Source organism: Furipterus horrens, unplaced genomic scaffold, assembly GCF_987537825.1.
Source record: "Furipterus horrens unplaced genomic scaffold, mFurHor1.1.pri manual_scaffold_10, whole genome shotgun sequence".
NCBI classification, from domain to species: Eukaryota; Metazoa; Chordata; class Mammalia; order Chiroptera; family Furipteridae; genus Furipterus; species Furipterus horrens.
The window spans coordinates 47,741,681-47,761,621 of NW_028327180.1; the positions used below are offsets into that span (position 1 = coordinate 47,741,681).

At 49.9% G+C, this 19,941-nt stretch overlaps 1 protein-coding gene across 2 annotated transcripts; it reads right to left on the bottom strand.

Annotated features, from left to right (window-relative positions):
* Nucleotides 1–1,137: 1,137 nt before the first annotated feature.
* Nucleotides 1,138–15,667, bottom strand: IL12RB1 (interleukin 12 receptor subunit beta 1). 2 transcript variants are annotated; one of them, XM_090289948.1, is made up of 16 exons: nucleotides 15,485–15,661; nucleotides 14,637–14,699; nucleotides 13,514–13,640; nucleotides 12,870–13,042; nucleotides 11,912–12,012; nucleotides 9,010–9,043; nucleotides 8,405–8,530; nucleotides 7,579–7,661; nucleotides 6,491–6,743; nucleotides 5,354–5,485; nucleotides 4,510–4,647; nucleotides 4,039–4,194; nucleotides 3,547–3,681; nucleotides 2,620–2,725; nucleotides 2,251–2,332; nucleotides 1,138–1,590 (listed from the first exon to the last, which is right to left on the bottom strand). In XM_090289948.1, exons 1-16 carry the CDS (start codon nucleotides 15,552–15,554, stop codon nucleotides 1,252–1,254), a joined length of 2,118 nt encoding a protein of 705 aa, XP_090146074.1. In that variant the 5' UTR covers nucleotides 15,555–15,661; the 3' UTR covers nucleotides 1,138–1,251. The 2 variants fall into 2 exon arrangements, with proteins under 2 accessions (XP_090146074.1, XP_090146075.1); XM_090289949.1 differs by lacking the exons at nucleotides 1,138–1,590; nucleotides 2,251–2,332 and having other exon boundaries at nucleotides 2,658–2,769; nucleotides 15,485–15,667.
* Between the last annotated feature and the right edge of the window lie 4,274 nt (nucleotides 15,668–19,941).

Below are 19,941 nucleotides of genomic sequence, written 5' to 3' on the forward strand. Positions count from 1 at the left end.
TCTAATCTCTGCCCCCACCCCGTTTTATTTTAAACCAGAAAAGTCGGTTCTGCAAACTCCGTGGGAGATGGGAGGGTGAGGGGAGGGGCGGGCCGGGAGTGCGGGACAAGCGCCGCTACTGCCACCTGGTGGCCATGGTGGGATTGCGCAACAACTCAAAGTGGAGGGGGTGGCAGTGCGGGAGGGGTCAGGAAGCTGGTGGTTCTGAGTGTGTATGGGTGTGAGGGGCACGGGTTTTGCTGCGGAACTTTGGTTATGAGGAAGAGGGAGGAACTCCAGGTCCCGGCCTGAGCCCGGGTCGGAGGGCGGACCGCCTCCTGGAAGTAGGGGGCATTGGGGAGCGAACCAAAGTTCCTGTTATGGGGGAACCCAACCTCTCTTGCCCTGGGGCCATCCCTCCCCCTGCTCAGTCCTGACTGGGTGCTCTTGGGGGAACTCAGAAAGAAAGATTAATAAATACATGTGGAATGAATGAATGAATGAATGAATGAATTATTGGATTCCTATTTGGGGATTTTGAGCAGAAATTCAGGCTTCCACCAGGGGCAAGATACCCAAGAGAACGCTCACGTATTAAGGCTTAGACAACCCAACAGTTCTGTGAGGTCTACAGCATTGTCACTCCCATCTTACAGGGGAGGAGACTGAAACCAGAAAGGTGCCATCATCTCCCCCAGAATGTTAGAGGCCCCTTCTTTTCTCCTCACCTAGATCCTCTGAGCCTGGAGACCCTGCAATGCAGGGAGAAGCTGAGTGTCCTGACTCCCCATCCAGTGCTCCTGGGACAGGATGCCTGGGGTCCGTTTAGCCTCCTTTGGGCCACCCTCCAGTGTATTCCACCCCAACAGGCCTATGGCAGCACCTGTCCCTGCCCCATTAAGGTCAGTCCAAGCCTCGTGTAGCAGCTTCTGTTTCACGGAGGTTTTTAGGGTTCCCCTCACAGGACTAGGGAGTGGGGCAATGGTGGCAGGACCTGGAAATGGAGTATAGGTCACTTGGCCGGAGTTTGACTCCTGCTCATGCTATGTGGCTTCAGGAGAGCCACTGGCCCTCTCTGTGCCTCAGTGGTCACATCCGTAAAATTGTAAAATAGGACAGTGATGTACCTCAGGCATGCGAGTATCTGAACGAAACAGGTTGGGTATGCAATAAGCATTTAATAGCCAGCTGCGGTGATTTCAACACCAGCCTTCCTGTCCATAAGATGAGGGAGACATTCCTGTTTTTCCCTCAGGACTCCAGGCCCATGTGTCAAGTACCATCGGACCTGGGGCTCTGCATCTGGTCTCCCAGGAGCAGAAACCGTCCAGCCACCTGGACAGGACTGCTCTCCAGACTGTCCTGCCCACTGGGCCCCAGAGCCCCTGCCTCAGGGTGTCCTTGCACCTGTATCCTGTCTTCCAAGGGCAGCCCTTCGTCTAGGGCTGGCTCAGAGGTGTCCCGAGGCAGATCTGTCTTGTCCTTGGGAGGGCTGGGTGTATCTAAGTCAGCCTTGTCACCTTTTTTGCTGGGCATGGTCACCACCAGGGCCTCTTTCAGGGACTCTTCCTCCTCCTTTAGGAAGTCTGCCATGCTGGTCCACTGCCAAGCCTGGAGAGGAAGGACAGGGTAAGACTGTGGGCAGGGCCCTATTTCCCATTTAATTAAGGATGGGGTGACCCTGGTCCCTACTCATTGAATTCTCTACCATCTTAAGACCAATGTGAGGAGCAGTTGGAAGGACCTCCATTTCTCTCTGGGAAACTGATCCAGCTTTTCTCATAGTTGATGTGATTGGGCATGTGACCCTGGCCCTGCAAATTGGAGCACTCCAGCCCCCTGGATCCTGCCACAGGCTCAGAGATGGGCATGTGGCCCCGAAAGTTTTGCTCCAGTTAATGGGGAAAATGGACATTCTCCTCCATGGGAGAAGGCTGAGCCTGCCTGAAAGAGAAGCCTGTAGGGAGGACAGCAGCACAGAAAGATGGATCCCTAGTTCCTGAATCCAGCCATGCCTGAAGCCCACCACCCTGGGATTCCCCCCCCCCCCCCAATCAGTTTCCCTTTTGGTTAAAGCCACTCTGAGTTGTTTCTGCTGCTAGGAAATGGCCCACAGGAAGTTTCTCTTTGGGCCTTTGCTTGCCTGTCTATAAAATAGGACAGGTTTTTGGAGTCCCTGCCTTAATGAGTTAGGGTAGAATACTCAGCAGAGCCCTGATCCAGAGTTTGGAACCAATAAACAGGACCTGGAATTAGAAATGGAGCCCTTACCTGCTTCCCCTGGCTGCCAGGGAACTCGACAGCAGTGCTGGCACAGGGTGTGGGCAGGGGTGGGTACAGATGTGGCAAGGCCCTGCAGAGGGAGGGGAGCCAGTCAGAGGAGCAGTGCTTCTGTCTATTCTTACTATTTCATTGTTCTGACTTATTTTTTCAATCTTCATTAGGTTACAGAGGATGTGTATTGGGGAAGGCAGTGCAGGAGTCTGACAGCTTCAGGGACACATCCCAGCTCTGCCCCACTGCTGGATGCCCTGCCCGTCTGAGCACCAACCCCTACTTGGCGCAAGTGGTTATAACTCTTGTTATTACTGTCACTATAGCTATTGTCAGAGGTCACGTCGAGGAGAGGTATTGAGTTACCTGTTCAGGCTGAAGTACCCAAGGACGCCCAGGAGGAGAATGCTCAGGAAACTCCCCAGGGATGCGAGGATGATGGCCAAGTCAGACAACTCCGAAAGCTGGATTTCTTGGGGGTGGGAGAGCTTGGGTTGGGAGAGGGATAACTCCTGCCTATAGTCAGGGAGGGAGCTGGGTGGGCCAGGCCCTCCATCAACCCCCCACTGTGCCGCAGTTTCCTCAACTGTGAACTGGCAGACCAGGGAACACACCTGACCCATGTGACTGTGGGAGAAAGGCCTGGCACACAGGACACGGTATCTCCCCTGCACCCAGAGCTGCCCACCCCACATTGAGCCTATTGGTTCTAGAATTCATTGCAAGGACAACAGGCAGGAACCATGGCAGGAACAGGGATCATTTAGTCTTCAAATGTCTCCCAGCCACACACCTCAAGGCATCAGAACCCACCTCCTCATCTTTGTGATGAGAAAGACAGTCATTCATTCATATGCATTAATTCATTTACTCAATAAACAGTCCCTCTGCTCCCTCTTCCTCTCCAGGAGCCCCCAGCTGGGGAAGGCAGAGGGAGACACAGACACCCCCACCCACTCCCAAGGTGTCATGTGAGGAGAGAGGCAGTCACAGCTGGAGGGTGCCCAGAAGGAAGCACAGAAGAATTCCTAGGGAAGGAAGTTTTGCACTAAGATTTGAAGGATGAATAGGAGTTTGACAACAGGGAAAACAAACATTCCAAGCAAAAGGGCCCTAATGGGTAAGGCCATAGGAGTGTGAGAGAAGGTTCAAAAGGAGAAGGTGTAGGAACAGGTTGGTGGAGGTGGTGGGAGCAGATCAGTCTGGGACTTTCTCCTGAAGGCGATGCATGCTTTCAGACTCAGGGGGTATGGGGCAGAGCATGCTGGGCCTTGCCCTTGGCCCCCCACTCACCCATGTGGAAGTGCTGGGGCTGGCTCCAGGCGCCCTTCAGTGTCACCGTGTCTGCTCGCACCTGCACACTGTAGGCTGTGCCAGCCTGCAGGCCACCAAGGGTGACCTGGGTCTCAGTGGGGTTCACAGGCAGCTCTGCATGGGGAGGCAACCATGGGTCCATGCATCCCTTTTACTCCCAGGCTGGGCTCAGGCAGAGGAATGTCCCTGGTCCCTACCAGCTGGGCAGTCACACCATGGGAGTGGAGTTGCTGATACGAGTGAGGGTTTGCCATCCACACACCTGGCACATCATGAGCACTTGGCCAGTGCCCACCAGTGCCCTCTCTGGGAGTTTAGAAGGGGAAGTCAAGACTCTTGGGTTCAATTATCTTGTGTTATGGGTAACCAAGGCCTAGAGAGGGGCAGTGAGATGCCAAGGGTCACACAGCAAGGCAGGACTCAAGCCCAGACTCCTTTCTCCCCCAGCCAGACCTGTGCCGCCCCACGTACCGGCCACCTGGTTGCTGTCCTCATCCCACCAGCGCACAACGTACTTCTTTAGGACCCCGGGGCAGGTGCTCAGCAGAGGTGGCATCCAGTTCACAGACACTGAGTTCGGGCTGAGCATTTTCACTGACATGTGCTGCGGTCTCCCACCCTCTGAGGCTGCAACCAGCACCATTGCCACAGTCAACTCCAGGAGCGCTAGGCAAGCACTTCCAGCCCAGCACTGTCCAGACCACACAATTCCTGGCTGAACCACTCAAATGCTATCACTTCCCCTCTCTGAGCCTCAGTTTATAAAATAGGGCAACACCTCTCAGGGTGTCTTAAGGGCAGACTGATCTCATTCTACATGTCCGGCTTCTGGCCAGGACCCAACATGCAGTACTTTCCTCTAAATGCTCACTCTCTCCTCCTGACTCCTAAGGCCACTGCTGAATTTTCCAGGAAGACCACCTGCAAGTTTGGGCTTCTCACCATTGCCCCCAAAGTGGTAGGTAGACAAAACTGTGGACCATGAGTTGGGCTTCTTCGGTTGCACAGAGGCAAAGATGGAGATGTGGTAACACACCTTCTGCTCCAGTGCCCCAGATGCTCGGGTCCAGAGGTGGGTCACTGGAAGGATTAGCAAGGACCAGGCCAGTAAATAGTTTGTATTTCCATCTCAGCGCCTTTGCACTAGCTGTGACATCTGCAAGGATCTCCTAGAGCACTCCTACTCATACTTCAAAGCCTTTGCACCAATGTCCCCTCCTCTAGGATCCTATCCCTATGCCCCCCAACCCACCCCTAACCCCTCTAGCCCATCCATCACTCCATGGAGTAGCGTATCCATATACAGCTCCTTCTCCCCAGGCTGGAGCTCTTTGAGGGACAGGTCAAGGCTAAAGCTTCCTGTGGCCCTGGCCAGGCCCAGGGCAGGGAGTGGGAGAGTGAAAGCTGCCTGGGCCATATGGCACTCTCTCTTTCCCTCCAGAGGCCTCGTTAATTTGCCACCATTGCAACTTGCTAGCTTCCACCTTCCTTGGTGAGGGTAAATGTTTAAGAAACACCATGGCATGTGAGACTCATTACCTGCCTGAGTGCCATCTGCCCAGGGCTGAGCCCTGACACTCCAGGTTCCCAGCAGGAGGCTCCAGCCTACCTGGTGGGGGTAGGGGGGTAAGTCTCTGCCTATTCCCTGGTCTGTGTGATTCAAGCAAGTGGCAAGACCTCTCTGGGCTTCAGACGCCCTACATGTATAATCCCTGTAAGTCTGAGCCGACCAGAAGCTCTAACAAAGGCTGCAGAGGCAGGCAGGGGGCAACTGCCACTGTGGTACCTGTTCCAGCAGGATCTTGGTCTTTGGGCACAATCAGGGTGCAGGTGACATTGCTCTTGTCCTGGCCCTGGGGCTGCCACTCAATGCAATAGGTCATAGTCGTCCCATTGGGCCCAGCACTGATATTCAGCTCTGAAAGGAGACAGGGAGGCACATGAGGAAGCTGCCTCAGTCTACCCCACCCCCACCACAGTTCCTGCTGCCCCTCCCCACCCTCTCTCCCAGTTCTACCCCATGGGGCCCAGAGTGTCCATATCTCTGTCTCCCCACACTGGGAGCTGCTGGGTAGGAGACTGGACAAAGAGGGGACAGAGGGGTTGTTTAAATTAGCTGAGTCTTCTCACAGCCTGACCAAGGGTTCTTCATCAGGACACCCCCATCAGTGCTCCCTGGACTGACACACTCCCTGCTCCAGTGATGCCTGGCCACCCCCATCGCATCTCACTCAGGGGTGGGTGGGGCATGGCCAGAGCTCCGAGGCAGAGGACACACCCACTCAGTCCCCTGGGTGCAACTCTCCCACGCCCTAGAGCAAGGGTGTCTGTAGCAACTTCAGAGAGGTGGGTGCTGCTCTCACGCACTGCTGTGAGCCCCAGGCCCATGCTGAGTGCTGTACAGGCACCACTTTGCTATGCAGTGGGACCATGGTCACCCCAATGATATAGAAACTGAGGCTCAGAGAAGGAGAGTCACCAGCCCAAGGTTACACAGGGAGGTATGGCCCAAACCATATTTATATATAAATATATGTACATATATAGTACATATATCTCGGCTGCCGAGATATAGTATGTATATTATATATATATATATGATTGAAGAGAATATCAAGATTTTAAATGAAGATAGAATTAACCCTGTACTTGCATGACCCTGACTCACTCACCACACCCTGATCCCGTAGCCTATGTCCCAGTAAAACTTTATTTACAAAAGAGACAGCTGGCCCAGGATGTAGTTTGCCAGTGAGAATTTTTTAAAATATATGTCTTGATTACTGACTTTTGACACAGCCCTAAATTAGACACCCCCTTAAACGTTTGTGTCTCACCAACCTCACCCTAGTTTAGCTGAGGCTCAGAGGAGGTACCCAGGTCCCAGGGGCCCTCTCTCGGCACCTCCAGCCGGAGGAGTCACCTGTGTGTGTGTGGGCAGGAATGTGCCACGACTGGTTGGGGCCGGGGCCAAAGCGATTCTGGGAGATGACAGCCAGGTTGTAGGCAGCACCCGAGAGGCTGAGTGTTGTCCTCTGGCGCAGGGTCTTCATGGCCTGGGCCTTCATGGCCTGGGCCTTACATGGACAGGACAGCATGTGCAGGTGGAGGCGGTAGGTCACCTTCGCGTCAGAGTTAGGCCCGCGGCAGCCTTCTGGGAGCTGGAGCTGAGGCAGCTGTCATGAGTGGGAGAGACAGCTTGTTGGGACCTGAACACGTTTGTTGTCCTCGTGGGCCAACATCAGGGCACAGCCCATGAACAGACTCATTCACAGTCCACAGCCTATGACATGTGCCAAAATTTAAAAAAATAATAAACCTTGATGTTAGCAAGGCTGTTAGGAAACTGGCATTCACATCCAGTGCATGTTGGTTTTGGTTTTTTATTTTGTTTATTTGGTGAGGGGAGTAATTTGGCAAAACCCCCTGAGAGCCAGGAAAAAGTTTCCCTTTTTGGACCCAGGGACCTCAACCCTGGCAACTTTTCCTAAGAAAAGGAACCAAAGTGAGAGGAAACCCTGGAAGCAAAGGAGTTTCCCTGTAGACTTATTGTGATAGCCCACTGGGGACCTGGTTGAGTCAGTTACAGTGAAATTTGTCTAACCAACGCAAGAAATTTTCTCTTTGTGCTTCGGTTTCCTTCTCTGTAAAATGGGGTTAATTAGACTGTACTAAATAAGTTGATTTGGGGACTTAAATAATCTTCCATCCAGACCAACACAATTGACCCCTTCCTAGCCTACCAGCGTCCACCAGAGCCCCTCCCCAATATGTTCCCCAGATGGCGGCCAGAGGGAGCCAGTGAGCACCTGAAGCCAGCCAAGTCCCTCCTCTGCTCACATACCCTCCAAGGCTCCCCAGTACCTTCAGAGTTAAACCCGCGGTCCTCCCAGTTCCTGCCACCTCCACACCTTGTCTTCCTCCATCTCCCACCAGTGCATTGCCCCCCAGTCTCTTGTCTCCTTCCCCTCAGGCCACAGCTCCACACAGCCCTGCAACAGCCCTCCTTACCTGCCCCTGCAGGGTCACTCGCCTCCTCCCACCGGGTCCCAGCGGTTCCACCGAGAGAGACAGATTGGGCTGTAGCGGGGTTTCTGCCATGAGACAGCAAGACAGTGACACTGGAGGGGTGTTGCCCTTTCTCACAGCCTCCTGCAGACCTTGGAGGGAGGCCTGGGACATTTTCCTTCCCTCCCATGAAACACAGGATTCCATGGATTTTTAAATACTTTTCCAAATCTGAAAACACAGAGATACATTCCACAACATGCATGTACTTAATGCAATGGAACTAGACACTTAAAAATGTGTCAAACGGTACATTTTATGTTATGTGTTTTTTATCGCAATTTAAAGACAAATCTGAAAATAACTGAGTTGTTTCCCAGAAGATATGCCATTGGATAGGAGGAGGCTCCAGCTGGCAGGGCTGGAGACAAACATTGACAGTCACCCGCATTCCCCTCCCCACCCTACCCCCGCCCAGGGCCACATGTCCACTCGCGAGCTGCCCAGGCTCCAGCTTCCTGTGTGATTTGGGGAAGTATCTTCCTGACACAGCCACTTTCACCTGTCAACTCCTTGTGCGACTTTAAAAGAACAAAACCGACCAAACGAATTGCAAGGAGAGAAAGACTGATAAATGTTTTCTTTTTAGATTATGGATTCACCACAATTTACAAAGTGCCACCTGTTAGTAATTTTCACTAATTTCTCCTGCTGCTTTATTCTGAAAACCTGTTATCTTGTTTCTAACACTCGTTGCCTTAGTTCTAATACTACCTGCTGCCATATTTCTAATGCCTGCCCCTATTCCTGTGGCTCTGGGAATTCTCACCAGAAGGGACACACACAGGGCTGCTCCAACTGCTCCAGGGACCTCTTGGGGCTCTTGGCCCAAGCTGCCGCCGCCTTAGCTGAAATTCCTGAGCTTTGTTTACCTCCAGCGGGCATAGGCATGACTCTGGGGAAAAACAGGTCAAACATCAGGCCAAGGGGCTGTCCCACACCTGGGGGTGCAGAGGGCATGGCACTGGTCACTTAGCCATTGTACATTTATAGACTGCCAACTGTGTACATACACTTATTGGGTGCCAATTGTATACATGCACATACTAAGAGCCAACTGTGTGCCAGGTCCCAAGGACAATGGCAGGGACAGGCCAGACTCTGGCTTCTTGGGGCCTCAAGGATTATTTTTTTCTTCCCCTGTCCCTGGTTCAAGTTCCAACAAGGCCATCCCTTGAAATGTGACTTTGGTCTATGGCTTCTCACACCACCACCCCCGAGTCTTATTTCCTCACCTGTAAAATGGGAATAATCCAGTACAGAACTACAGGGCAGTCCAACAGGTATACATAGAATTTAGACCTGGCCTGGCACACAGTAGGTGCTTGATTAATGCTAATTTGCTGCAGCTGTTGCTGTTACTATTATTCTCACCAAGGTCAGTATCATCCTGAGGTCCACAGTCAACCTAGAATGAGACCATATTTATATATTGTTTGACATTAAAAAATATTAGTTCTAATATTATTTGTAAAAATATTATTCTTTTATTATTAATATTTTATTTAAATATATTATTTTACTAAGTGCAATATGGAACCCTGGACTGGACCTAAGAGCAAAAACAAGACATTTCTAGAAAAATGGGTAACATCCAATGATGTCTGGAGTTTGGTTCATAGTGATGTACTCTGTATATCCTAGTCAGGAGTGTATGACTTTAACAAGAGGGAAGCTGGACAAAGGTTCTATGGGAGAGCTCTTTGTATTTCTTTGTAAATTTTCTGAAAAGCTAGGATTATTCTGAAGTTAAACGTTTACTTATTTATTTTTAAGATTTTATTTATTCATTTTTAGAGAGAGGGGAAGAGAGGGAGAAAGAGAGGGAGAGAAATCAATGTGTGGTTGCCTCTTGCACACCCCCAACTGGGGACCTGAACTGCAACCCAGGCATGTGCCCTGATTGGGAATCAAACTGGCGACCCTTTGGTTCATGGGTCGGCACTCAATCCACCGAGCCACACCAGCCAGGGCAAAATTAAACATTTATTTAAAAGAATTATTTTAGGAAACAAAATCTATTTTATAATTTCCTAAAAACTTATCTTAGGAGACAAAAACCATCTGTCTGTGGCATTGGGCACCAGGGGAGCCCTGCCCCAGCCTACTGTACACTCCTGTGCCATTCTGTGAGGTCCCTGACATCCTGAGCCCCAACTTCCTCACCTACAAAGGGGTCTGAGAGGGTCTACTGCAGAATGTGTTTAGCGGGCTGGAAATTAAACATAGAGAGGTCCCTCCCATCAGGGTCTCATGTCACCTACTGTTGATTGATACAAACCTAGTCACCTGATGGGAAAACTGAGGCTCAGGGAGGGGCACACATTTGGAGGGAAGATGGGCTTGAGGCTGAGGCAACTCCCTGCCCTCGAGATGCTCCCAATCTGTAGGAGAAGGAGATTGGCCACAATTCATAGGCTGGGGGTCTCTGTCTCCCTCAAACTAGGGGCTCCTTGGGGACTGGGTCTGGGCTGAGGTTTCATGCAGGTGCAGGCTTGTCTGGCTGGAGCAGCAGTAGTACAGAGTAGAGAATAGACAGCAGCTGAAGAATGAATGAAGGTCCAAAGAAGACATACAGATGACCAGCACATACATGAAAATATGCTCAACATCACTAATCATCAGGGAAATACAAATCAAAACCACACTGGATACCACCTCCCACCTGTTAAAATGAGTATCATCAAAGAGACAAGAGATAACAAATGCTGTCAAGGGTGTGGAGGTCAGGGAATCATTGTGCACCATTGGTGGGATTGTAAATGAATGCAACCATTATGGAAAACAGTATAGGAGTTCATTAGAGAATTAAAAATAGGCCTGGCTTCTGGGTATCTCAGTTAGTTAGAGCATCGTCTCTATACACCAAGATTGCCTGTCTGATCCCCAGTCAGAGCACATAAAAGGATCAACCAATGAATGCATAAACAAGTGGGACAACAAATCAGTCTCTCTCTCTCTCTCTCTCTCTCTCTCTCTCTCTCTCTCTCTCTCTCCCCCCTCACCACTTCCTCTCTCTTTCTAAAATCAATATATTAAAAAAAACAACAACTTTAAACTAAAAAAAAAAGAATTAAAAATAAAATTACCATATGATCCAGCAACTCAACTTCTGGGAAACAAAAACACTAATTCAAAAATACATATGCACCTCTATGGTTATTGCAGCATTATTTACAATAACCAGGACATGAAAAAAACTAAGGTGTATATCAATGAATGGATGAATGGAAAAAGGACATGTGGTATATGTACATACAATGGAATATTATTCAGCCATAAAATAGAAGGAAATCTTGCCATTTGTGACAACAGAGATGAAACTTGAGGGCACGTGAAAGTGAGATAAGTTAGACAGAGAAAGACAAATACCATATGGTCTCACTTATATGTGGAATCTAAAAAAAACATAAAAACAGAAAACCAAATTCATGGGTACTAAGAACAGATTAGTGGTTGCCAGAGGCAGGAAGTTGGGGGTGGGGTTAGGCGAAATTGTTAAAGATGGTCAAAAGATACAAATTTCCAGTTATAAAATAAAGAAGTCATGGAGATGCAGTGTGCAGCATGGTGACTATAGTTAGTCACACTGCATTGCATATTTGGAAGTTGCCAAGAGAGTAAACCTTAAAAGTTTCTCTGACAAGAAAAAGAACATCTGTAACTCCATGTGGTGTCAGAAGTTAACTAGACTTATTGTGGTGATCATTTGCAATATGTACATATATTGAATCATTATGTCATACACCTGAAACTAATATAATGTTGTATGTCAATTATATCTCAATTTTTTATAAAAGAAGGAAAGGGGGAAGGGAAATGAAGGAATGGGTAGAAGAACAGCTTCCTGGAAGAGGTGGCCCTTGAGCTAGATTCTGAGGGTGGGCTGGATTCACATGTGCTGATATGGAGAGGGGGGAAAGCAGGTGGAGAGAACTTCACGTGCAAAGGCAAGGAGGCTGGAAATCCAGGGCATGGGTAGAGAATCGTGGCCATTCAGGAGGGCATCAGAGGAAGCATGAGGCAAGTGAGGGCACCTAGGTCTGGCTGAGGACAAGGATGTCCTTCTTGGGGTAATAGGGAGCCATGGAGGATTTGTGAACAAGGGAGGTCACAATCAGAGCTGCATGTCAGAGAGACCTCAGAGGCTAGACATGGGGCAAGAGTGGAGGCTGGGTGGGACAGGTAACAGATGTAGAGATGGTGATATTGATTTAGGGGTGAAAGTGCCCTGGGAGAGGCCTGTGCTCACCCCTGGCATGAGAAACAAACTCACCAACTTCCATGGGCTGCCAGGCGTCCGGTGCTGGAACTGCACGCCAGCGCCACCCTGGCCATCTGGGGTCTTCCACTTCATGTACAGCTGCCCCGCTAAAACTGATACCTTGATGTCTCTGGGTGGAGGGTCGTATTTAACTGGAGGCAGGGGTGGAGGTTGGGGAGGGGAAGCCGGCATTTCTGTGAGTCGTTGGTTCAACAAAATTCCAGAAAATCTGCCCACACCTTGCCCAGCCCAGGGTAGCCAACCAAATCCCCCAAATGTGAATTAGGGACACCCTTGCAGTTCCCACCTAAGTCTGGGATTCTATGGGTCAAAGAGTCAAAATTTATACACAGGCTCCTGTTAGTGAAGAGATTTTTAAAATATTAACATCCAGCCCTGGCTGGTGTGGCTCAGTGGATTGAGTACCAGCCTGCAAATCAAAAGGTCACCAGTTTGATTCCCAGTCAGGGCACATGCCTGGGTCACGGGCCAGGTCCCCAGTTGGGGGTGTTCTGAGAGGCAACTGATAGATGTCTCTCTCACACATCAGAGTTTCTCTCCCTCTCTTTCTCCCTCCCTTCCCCTCTCTCTAAAAGTAAGTAAATAAAATCTTTTAAAAAATATATTAACATCCATTGCTGAAAAGGTTGTGGTAAGACAGGGACTTTCGCCAAATGCATGTTATTGACTCATAAAGACAGTTCAAAATACCAACAGGGTTCTGGCACCATTATAGTGTCAGGGAGAAACCAGAAGCAACCTGAGTGTCCAGCAGTAGGGGATGGGTAAGGGAACCGTAAAAGACTCTGCCAAGTCACACAACGGTGTTTGATGTGTAAATGGCTGGACTTTTCAAGCTCCTTGCCAGGGGCCCAGAATCCTCCAGGTCTAGGCTTGGTGTAGGCTTGGTGACCAGAGGCATCTCTGGGTAAGGAAAGGGCAGCGAGGAGGAGAAGAACAGGGTGCTGACCAGGGCTGTAGTGTAGCTTCAAGGTGAGCTCGGGTGACTTCTCCATCTTGTTGGCGGCCCAGGATTCTACCCAGAGAGTGACATTAGAAAGCACAGGTATTCCATCCTGGTCAGAGAAGTGCAGCTTGGTGGCCGAGCCCACAGAGAAGTAGCAGCAGCGCCTGGTACTGAGGCTGAGGGAAGAAGGTGTTGATGCTGAATCTGGGGTCCTTAGTGGACTCCAGAAATGTCTCTGCCAAAGCAGGCAGTGTGCATCACATCCCTGCATCTTTCTCTGCCTCTTTGACTCCTCCTCCCCAACCTGGGGGTTCCTTGGGGATCAGCTTGGGATTGAGGAGCTTGTGGGACCCCAAATCTCCCAACATGAGCTGCCACAGAGAGAAGGAATAAATAAATTGGTGGATGAATGGATGGATGAACAAACAAATGAATGCAAGAGTGAGGATGAAAGAACTAGAGGGACCCTGATTGCTGCCCAATCAGAGTGCCCACCCAAGAGGACCCCTCAGAGCAGAGCCCCCACCTTCCTTGCTCACATGAGAAACCGGGGCCCAGGAAGAGGAAAGGACCAGCCCTGGACTGCAATCCCACATCTAAGGGGAGGGCAGTGGGTGAGGATTTGGGGTCTGGGGAGGGATCCTCACCAGCACCTCAGGAAGTGGCTGACCCCAGCCATGGGACCCTCATATTCCCAGGAGCATTCATAATCAGCACCAGATATCCGGTAGCAGTTCAGGTCCCTGGGGCCTGAGGCTGAGCCTGGAGGAGGTCCTGGGGATTTGAGAATAGACCAAAGTAGAGGAGGAGTCTTCTGTGCTGACACCCTTGGGATGAATCTTTGTGACACTTAAGTTATCCAGTATCTCCACAGTCTGAACAATTCCCAGCACCCTCCTGTGCCCTTCACATCTGTCTTCCACCATCATCCCTGCTCCCCCTGCTCCAGCAACACCAGCCTCCTCATGGGCCCTCAAACACACCAGGCTCACACCCACATCAGGGCCTTTGCACATGCTGTGCCCTTCCCCCAGATCTTGACATTCCATTTTTTTCCTTCAGTGTCATATTCCCCGCAACCAGCCAACTGAAAGCAGCCCCCTCCCTCTCCATCCCTCAACCTGCCCTGTGCATGTCACTATAGGCAATATACACACTTATTGATCTCTTGTCTACCTCCCACATGAGTCTGTGACCCCAGGAGGACAGTTGGGCTTGCAGTTGATTCCTTCATGTCTAGGACTGCGTGTGCACATAGTAGGTGCTCAGTAAATATTTCTTGAACAAAAGATGGATTATGTGCCTGCTCAGTGGCAAAATCTTAGTGGGGAGCATTAAAAGCCTAAATGTTCAGCAATGCCTGTTGGGGTGGGGGTGGGCAGGAATTAAGAATTCAAAATATTAAGCCCTGACTGGTGTGGCTCAGTTGGTTGGCCTCATCCTGCAAAGTAAAAGATCACCGGTTCAATTCCCAGTCAGAACATATAAAAATTTAAAATATTTAACAGCTGCTTAGCCCTATGTCCTGACCAATCTGAATAGGTGCAGACTCGAGCCCTGCAACCCTACAAGGGAGGAGACAAGGCTCAGAGTGTGACTGCTTCAGGACATCAGAGCTTGGTGAGGACAAGCAGGCAGATGGTCAGCTGGGAGCTCCTGAGACCCCAAGTGGACCCGAGTCTTTGGCTGGGCAGGAGGGAGCTAAAGGAGGAGCTGCTAAGGATTCATCAGTCGGAGCACAGCACGACCCCAATAGGAAACTGCCCCAACCTGAGTGTGCGTTCTGATAGGGCAGGTCCTGAAAACAGCACCTGGTGGTACCACAGGCTTCAGCTGCAAAGACATCAAAGAGATAATGAGAGTTCTGGCCTTTCACTGCATGGGGAGAGGGGCTCAGCCTGGGGGTTGGCGAATGACATCCACCCCTTACCCACTTTTCCATCTCTGCACCCACCCACCTTCCACTCATCCACCCATCCTTCTATCCATCCATCTGTCCAACTATACAGCCATCTATCTCTACCAATCCACCCATCCACCCATCAACCCCTCAGGCTGCTCCTCCAAAGCAATCCAGGGTCTTCTGGTCTTCAGCCATGCCTGTCACTCAAAGGCCCTGAAACCTTACTAATCCCCAGTTCACAGAGAGAGAAACTGAGGCACAGAGAGGCAAAAAAGTTGCCCAAGGTCACACAGCAGCAACAGGAGAGCAGGGATAAGAGTCTAAAACCCAGTTATCCACAGGAGGCTGGGTCCCTTCCCACCCAATTCCACAAGATGGAGAGTATATATAAGACATAATGCTATGTTAGGTATATCCATCATATACATACTTGTTCATTATCCCTTCCTTAGCTATTTCTCATTGAACTCTGGGAGGTGGAAAATATTCAAAGATCCAGCCCATTCTACATATGACAAAATCAAGACCAGGGGGAGATGCCTAAGTCTGACCCCAGAATTGTGATCACCGATCATCCTTATGAAAGAGAAAGAAAGGCACAGACACAAATCCAACCCTGAAACCCAGGTCCTCAGCCCTCCACACACACACACCGCACCCCTATCCGCCTCCCGCTCCTGCAAGAGAAGCAGCGGCACCAGTGTGGAAAACTCACCACCCTGCCTGAGGAGCAGGAGGAGGAGGAGGAGGAGGAGGAGGACCGGCCTGGCCACTGGCTGCTCCATCGGGTCCACTCAGAGGCCTGAGACCTCAGAAGAGCTTGTGCACGCTGGTAAGGCCCCACCCAACCACCTTGTCCTCATCCCAGAGCACTTTGAAGCTGAGCAAGAAAGAAGACTTAAAAAAAAAAAAGGTAAATGTCATGGCCCCGTCCCGGGCAAGTCAAAGTGAAAGAGAAACCCAGGAAGTCATCTTGGTGGTGGGCACAGCCTCACACCAGCCACAACCTACTTGCAGGACAAGTCAGACCCAGGGCCCCAGGTCTGGTGTTCTGTTGTGTTGGCCCCAGACCCAAGCTGGACACCAAGTGCTAGTCCCCTGTGGTGCCTGGGCCTCTGTGTCCTTGGCCAGGTCTCTAGCCCTCTCTGGCCAACCTCTGGGAGCCCAGTGTCCTTGGATGTCTGAAGTCACACTCCCAACAAATTGTTATGGGGTGCTTGCTGTACGCTGAGCCTACCCCCTCCTCCCAAATGCCCACTTCCCCATTTCCCAAACTCCAGCCTCGGGGCACCCTGGATCTCAGCTCCTGAAGAGTCTCCTTGCTTCCTTTAGACTCAGATTAGTCTTTCCCTGTGTCTGTTTCTTTTCTCTTAAGATTTTATTTATTTATTTTTAGAGAGAGGAAGTAGAAGGAGGGAGAGAAACGTCAAGGTTCAAGAGATACATCAATCAGATGCCTCATATCCCCAACCGGGGACCTGACCGGGAATTGGACCAGCAACCTTTTGGTTTGCAGGCCAGCACTCAATCCACTGAGCCACACCAGCCAAGGCCCCTGTGTCTGTTTCTTGTCCTCTGGGGGTCTCAGTATTTCATCCTCCCTTCCCACTGTCAACAAAGGCCCAAAATGTCCATGGAGATTCATGCTGCAATGTGCATGAACCTAAAAACATGACTCTGAGTGACAAAAGCCAGACACAAGAGGTCACATGTTATGATTCGATTGATGTGAAATGTCCAGAACAAGCAAATCCATAAAGACAGAAGGCAGATCAGTGGTTGCCAGGGGCTGGGGGAGGAGAGGTGGGGAGTGACTGCTCATGGGGACGGGCTATTCTTTTGGGGTGACGAAAAGTTCTGGAACTAGATAGAGGTGCACAACATAGTGAATATGCTAAATGCCACTGAATTATACATTTTAAAATGGCTTGTTTTTTGTTATATAATTTTCAGCTAAAAATTTTTTTTCACAAAGCCTAGCAGGACTGAAGAGCAGCAGGAGGGTCTCTGCTGGGGAACAGCATCTGGGGAAACTGAGGTCCAGGTGGGCAGAAAGGAGGCCCCTCTTCTGAGGATCCCAGTCCCGAGGGGTAGCTGGGCCAGCCAGGGTCAGGCGTCCAGCAGGCCATGAGATCAGAGCCATGGGAACAAGGAGGCACTGTTCCAGGCCTGGCACAGTGCGGACGGGACCCCGTGACCCCACACAATGTCACTGGCAGTGCAGTGGGACCAAGGCCAGGCCCAGGGGGTAGAGTAGATTTCAGGACTGATGTGTGAGGCCTGGGGGAGGGGCAGAGACAGAGGCAGAGACTGAGGCATACATGAAGAAAAATGGAAGAGACCATTGGAAACATGGCCAAACCCATGGCCCCCCCTCTATGATCCTGAGACCCCCTCACCCACCCAAAGAGACACCATCACATGCCCCATTTCACAGATGGGGAACAGAACCCACTAGTGGGGCTGAGCTTTGCATCTTCAGGAGTAAGGCCCTTGTCTCAGGGCTACCCCTACCTGCCACCCCACCAAGGCTGGACCTCCCACAACTCCGCCTCCCCATCTGCACAATAGGTTGCAAGAAGGATAAAGAGGATACTGCCTACCAGAGAGCCAATAGGATTAGTCATTGTTTTGGGACACCCCTCCTCACTGCTTTTGCTCATGTCATACCTCTCCGCTGTCCTGACCAACAGCAGAGCCGCTGCTGGCAAAGCATTGAGGGAGAGAGAGAGGTCAGGTAGGAGGAGAACTGGACATAGGTGCCCCCAGCTCGTTGGGGTTAGGGAAGGGCAGAGTCTGGGAGTGTTTCAAAGGGCTGCAGGAAGGGATGCCCAGGGAAGGAGGGTCTTGGTTTATATAATTACAGGGCCTTCCCAACAGAGGGCACAGCAGAGGTAAAAGTGTAGGGGGACATGCTTTGGGGGACACTAAGATGAACATGGCAGGTCTGGGGTTCTGTGGGCAAGATGAAGGTGGTGAGGTGGGCCAGGGCCTGCAGTGACGGACTAAAAGGCTGGGCTTTCTCCCATGGGCACTGGGAAGCCATGGTGCTTGTGTGAGCATTACGTTAGCAACACGTGAGGTGGTGTTTCTACTCTTATTGAGCTCACAGCCCACCACAGCCCACCTTCTACATCTTTGTATGCATACACACACACACACACACGCACCCTCCCTCGGCCTGCCAGGAAGCTCCGAGGGACCCTTATTGGCTCTTCCCAGGTGTCCTAGAAGCACAGCTAGGGCTGCCCCACTTTCGGACGCTCCACAGACTGGGGGGAGGGGCAGTCAGGAAGGATCAGCTTAGTCACCAGACCCGGAAATCGGAAATCTTGTCAGGAGGAACCACAAAATTTCCCCACGCCCGCTGGCTTCAGCTTTCTTCCTCTGGATAGTAACCTGCAGTCTGAGCAGGGCTGAGCTTACTTCCCTCCATGTGGTCAAGAGACCCTCATGCCCCTGAGGGGCATCTAAGGAGGATGTTGAAGGATGAGTAGGAATTTGCAAGGACAAAATCTATCAGTTTATTTAACAAATACATTAATAGACATTACCCACCAGCAAGAACATTTTTCATTCATGCAGCCCGAACTTTCTGATGCCTGCGGATGATCATTTGAGGATGTTTTAAAGAATACAGAGAAGGTTACTGAGAAAAAGTTTTATTCATTCATTCAACAATCATACTTCCTGATGCCCCTTATGGAGACACCTGAAGAGGGTTCTGATGGATATGTAGAAGTTCACAAAAAAATATTCTTTCAAAATGTTCTCTGATGCATCTCAAAGAGAATTTGAAGTGGGTTTTGAAGGATGCATATGTGTTCACCGTGGAAAATTTGCATTCACTCAGTCAGTTAGTCAGTCAATAACTGCTCTCTGTTGGACATTGAAGGAGTTATTTTGGAAGGAGTTCTGTGTAGAGTTCCCCAGATAAAGCAGTGGCGTTTGAGACCTCTCTAGTGGCTCTGCATCCAACAGGCCCCCATTTGCCCAGACCAACCTTTCTTTTCTTCAGGATTCTAGCCTAAGTCCCAAGGAAGACTATGATTGGCTGGGCTTGAGTCACATGCCCACTTTAGACCAATCACAATGGCTGAGGTGAATACTCTAGGTCAAATGTCCACCCCAGCCTGGACTACAAGAGAACTTTTAGTTAAAACTAGCCAGAGACAGAACAGTTGGCCATTATAGGGTATGAGCTTCCCATCACCTGGGATATACAAGCCACAACCTGAAGTTCAGTTAGTGTAGGGTTGCTAGATAAATACAGGACACCCAGTTACATTATAATTTCAGATAAACAACACACAACTTTTCAGCATAACTGTGTTCCAAGTATTACATGGGACATATACTGAAAAATTATTCATTATTTATCTAAAATTAAATTTAACTGCTGGACTGTATTAGTTTGCTAGGACTGACATGACAAAATTTCACAGAGTGAGTGGCTTCAACAACAGAAATTTATTCCTTACAGCACTGGAGGTTAGAAGTTCAAGATCAAGGTGTCAGGAGGTTTGGTTTCTTCTGGAGGCTCTCTCCTGGGCTTGTTGATGGCCATCTTCTCCCTATGTCTTCATATGTTCATCCCTCTGCATGTCTGTGTCCTAATCTTCTCTTTTTATAAAGACTCCAGTCATATTGGATTAGGATACACCCACATGACCTCATTTTACTTTTATTGCCTCTTTAAAGGCGCTCTCTCATTCTGAAGCCCTGGGAGTGAGGATTTCAACACATGAATTTTGGGGGAACACAATTCAGCCCATAACAGTGGCTGCATTGGAAAACAGTCTGGTAGTTTTTGGAAAAGTTCAAACATAGAGTTACCATATGACCCAGGAATTCACTCCTAGGTATACACCCAGGAGAATTGAAAGTAATGTCCCCACAACAACTTGTACGTGAATGTTCACAGCAGTACTTGTCACAGCAGCCAAAAAGTAGAAACAACCCAAATGTTTATTAACAGAAGAGTAGATAAACAAGAAGTGTTACATCTATAAAAGAATATTAGTCGGCATTAAAAAGGAACGCAGTTTTGGCATTTGCTATGACACAGATGAATCTTGAAAACATTATGCTAAGTAAAAGAAGCCAGACACAAAGGCCACATGTTATATGATTCCATTTATATGAAATGTCCAGAACATGGAAATCCATAGG

Excerpts from the sequence above, each read along its gene's own strand:
- IL12RB1 (XM_090289948.1), bottom strand. The coding sequence starts at position 15,554 with ATGGAGCAGCCAGTGGCCAGGCCGGTCCTCCTCCTCCTCCTCCTCCTC. Across the intron at positions 6,744-7,578 it reads GAGTGACCCTGCAGGGGCAG|CTGCCTCAGCTCCAGCTCCC; the intron begins GTAAGGAGGGCT and ends CACTCATGACAG. Across the intron at positions 2,726-3,546 it reads GCCCCAGCACTTCCACATGG|AAATCCAGCTTTCGGAGTTG; the intron begins GTGAGTGGGGGG and ends CCCACCCCCAAG.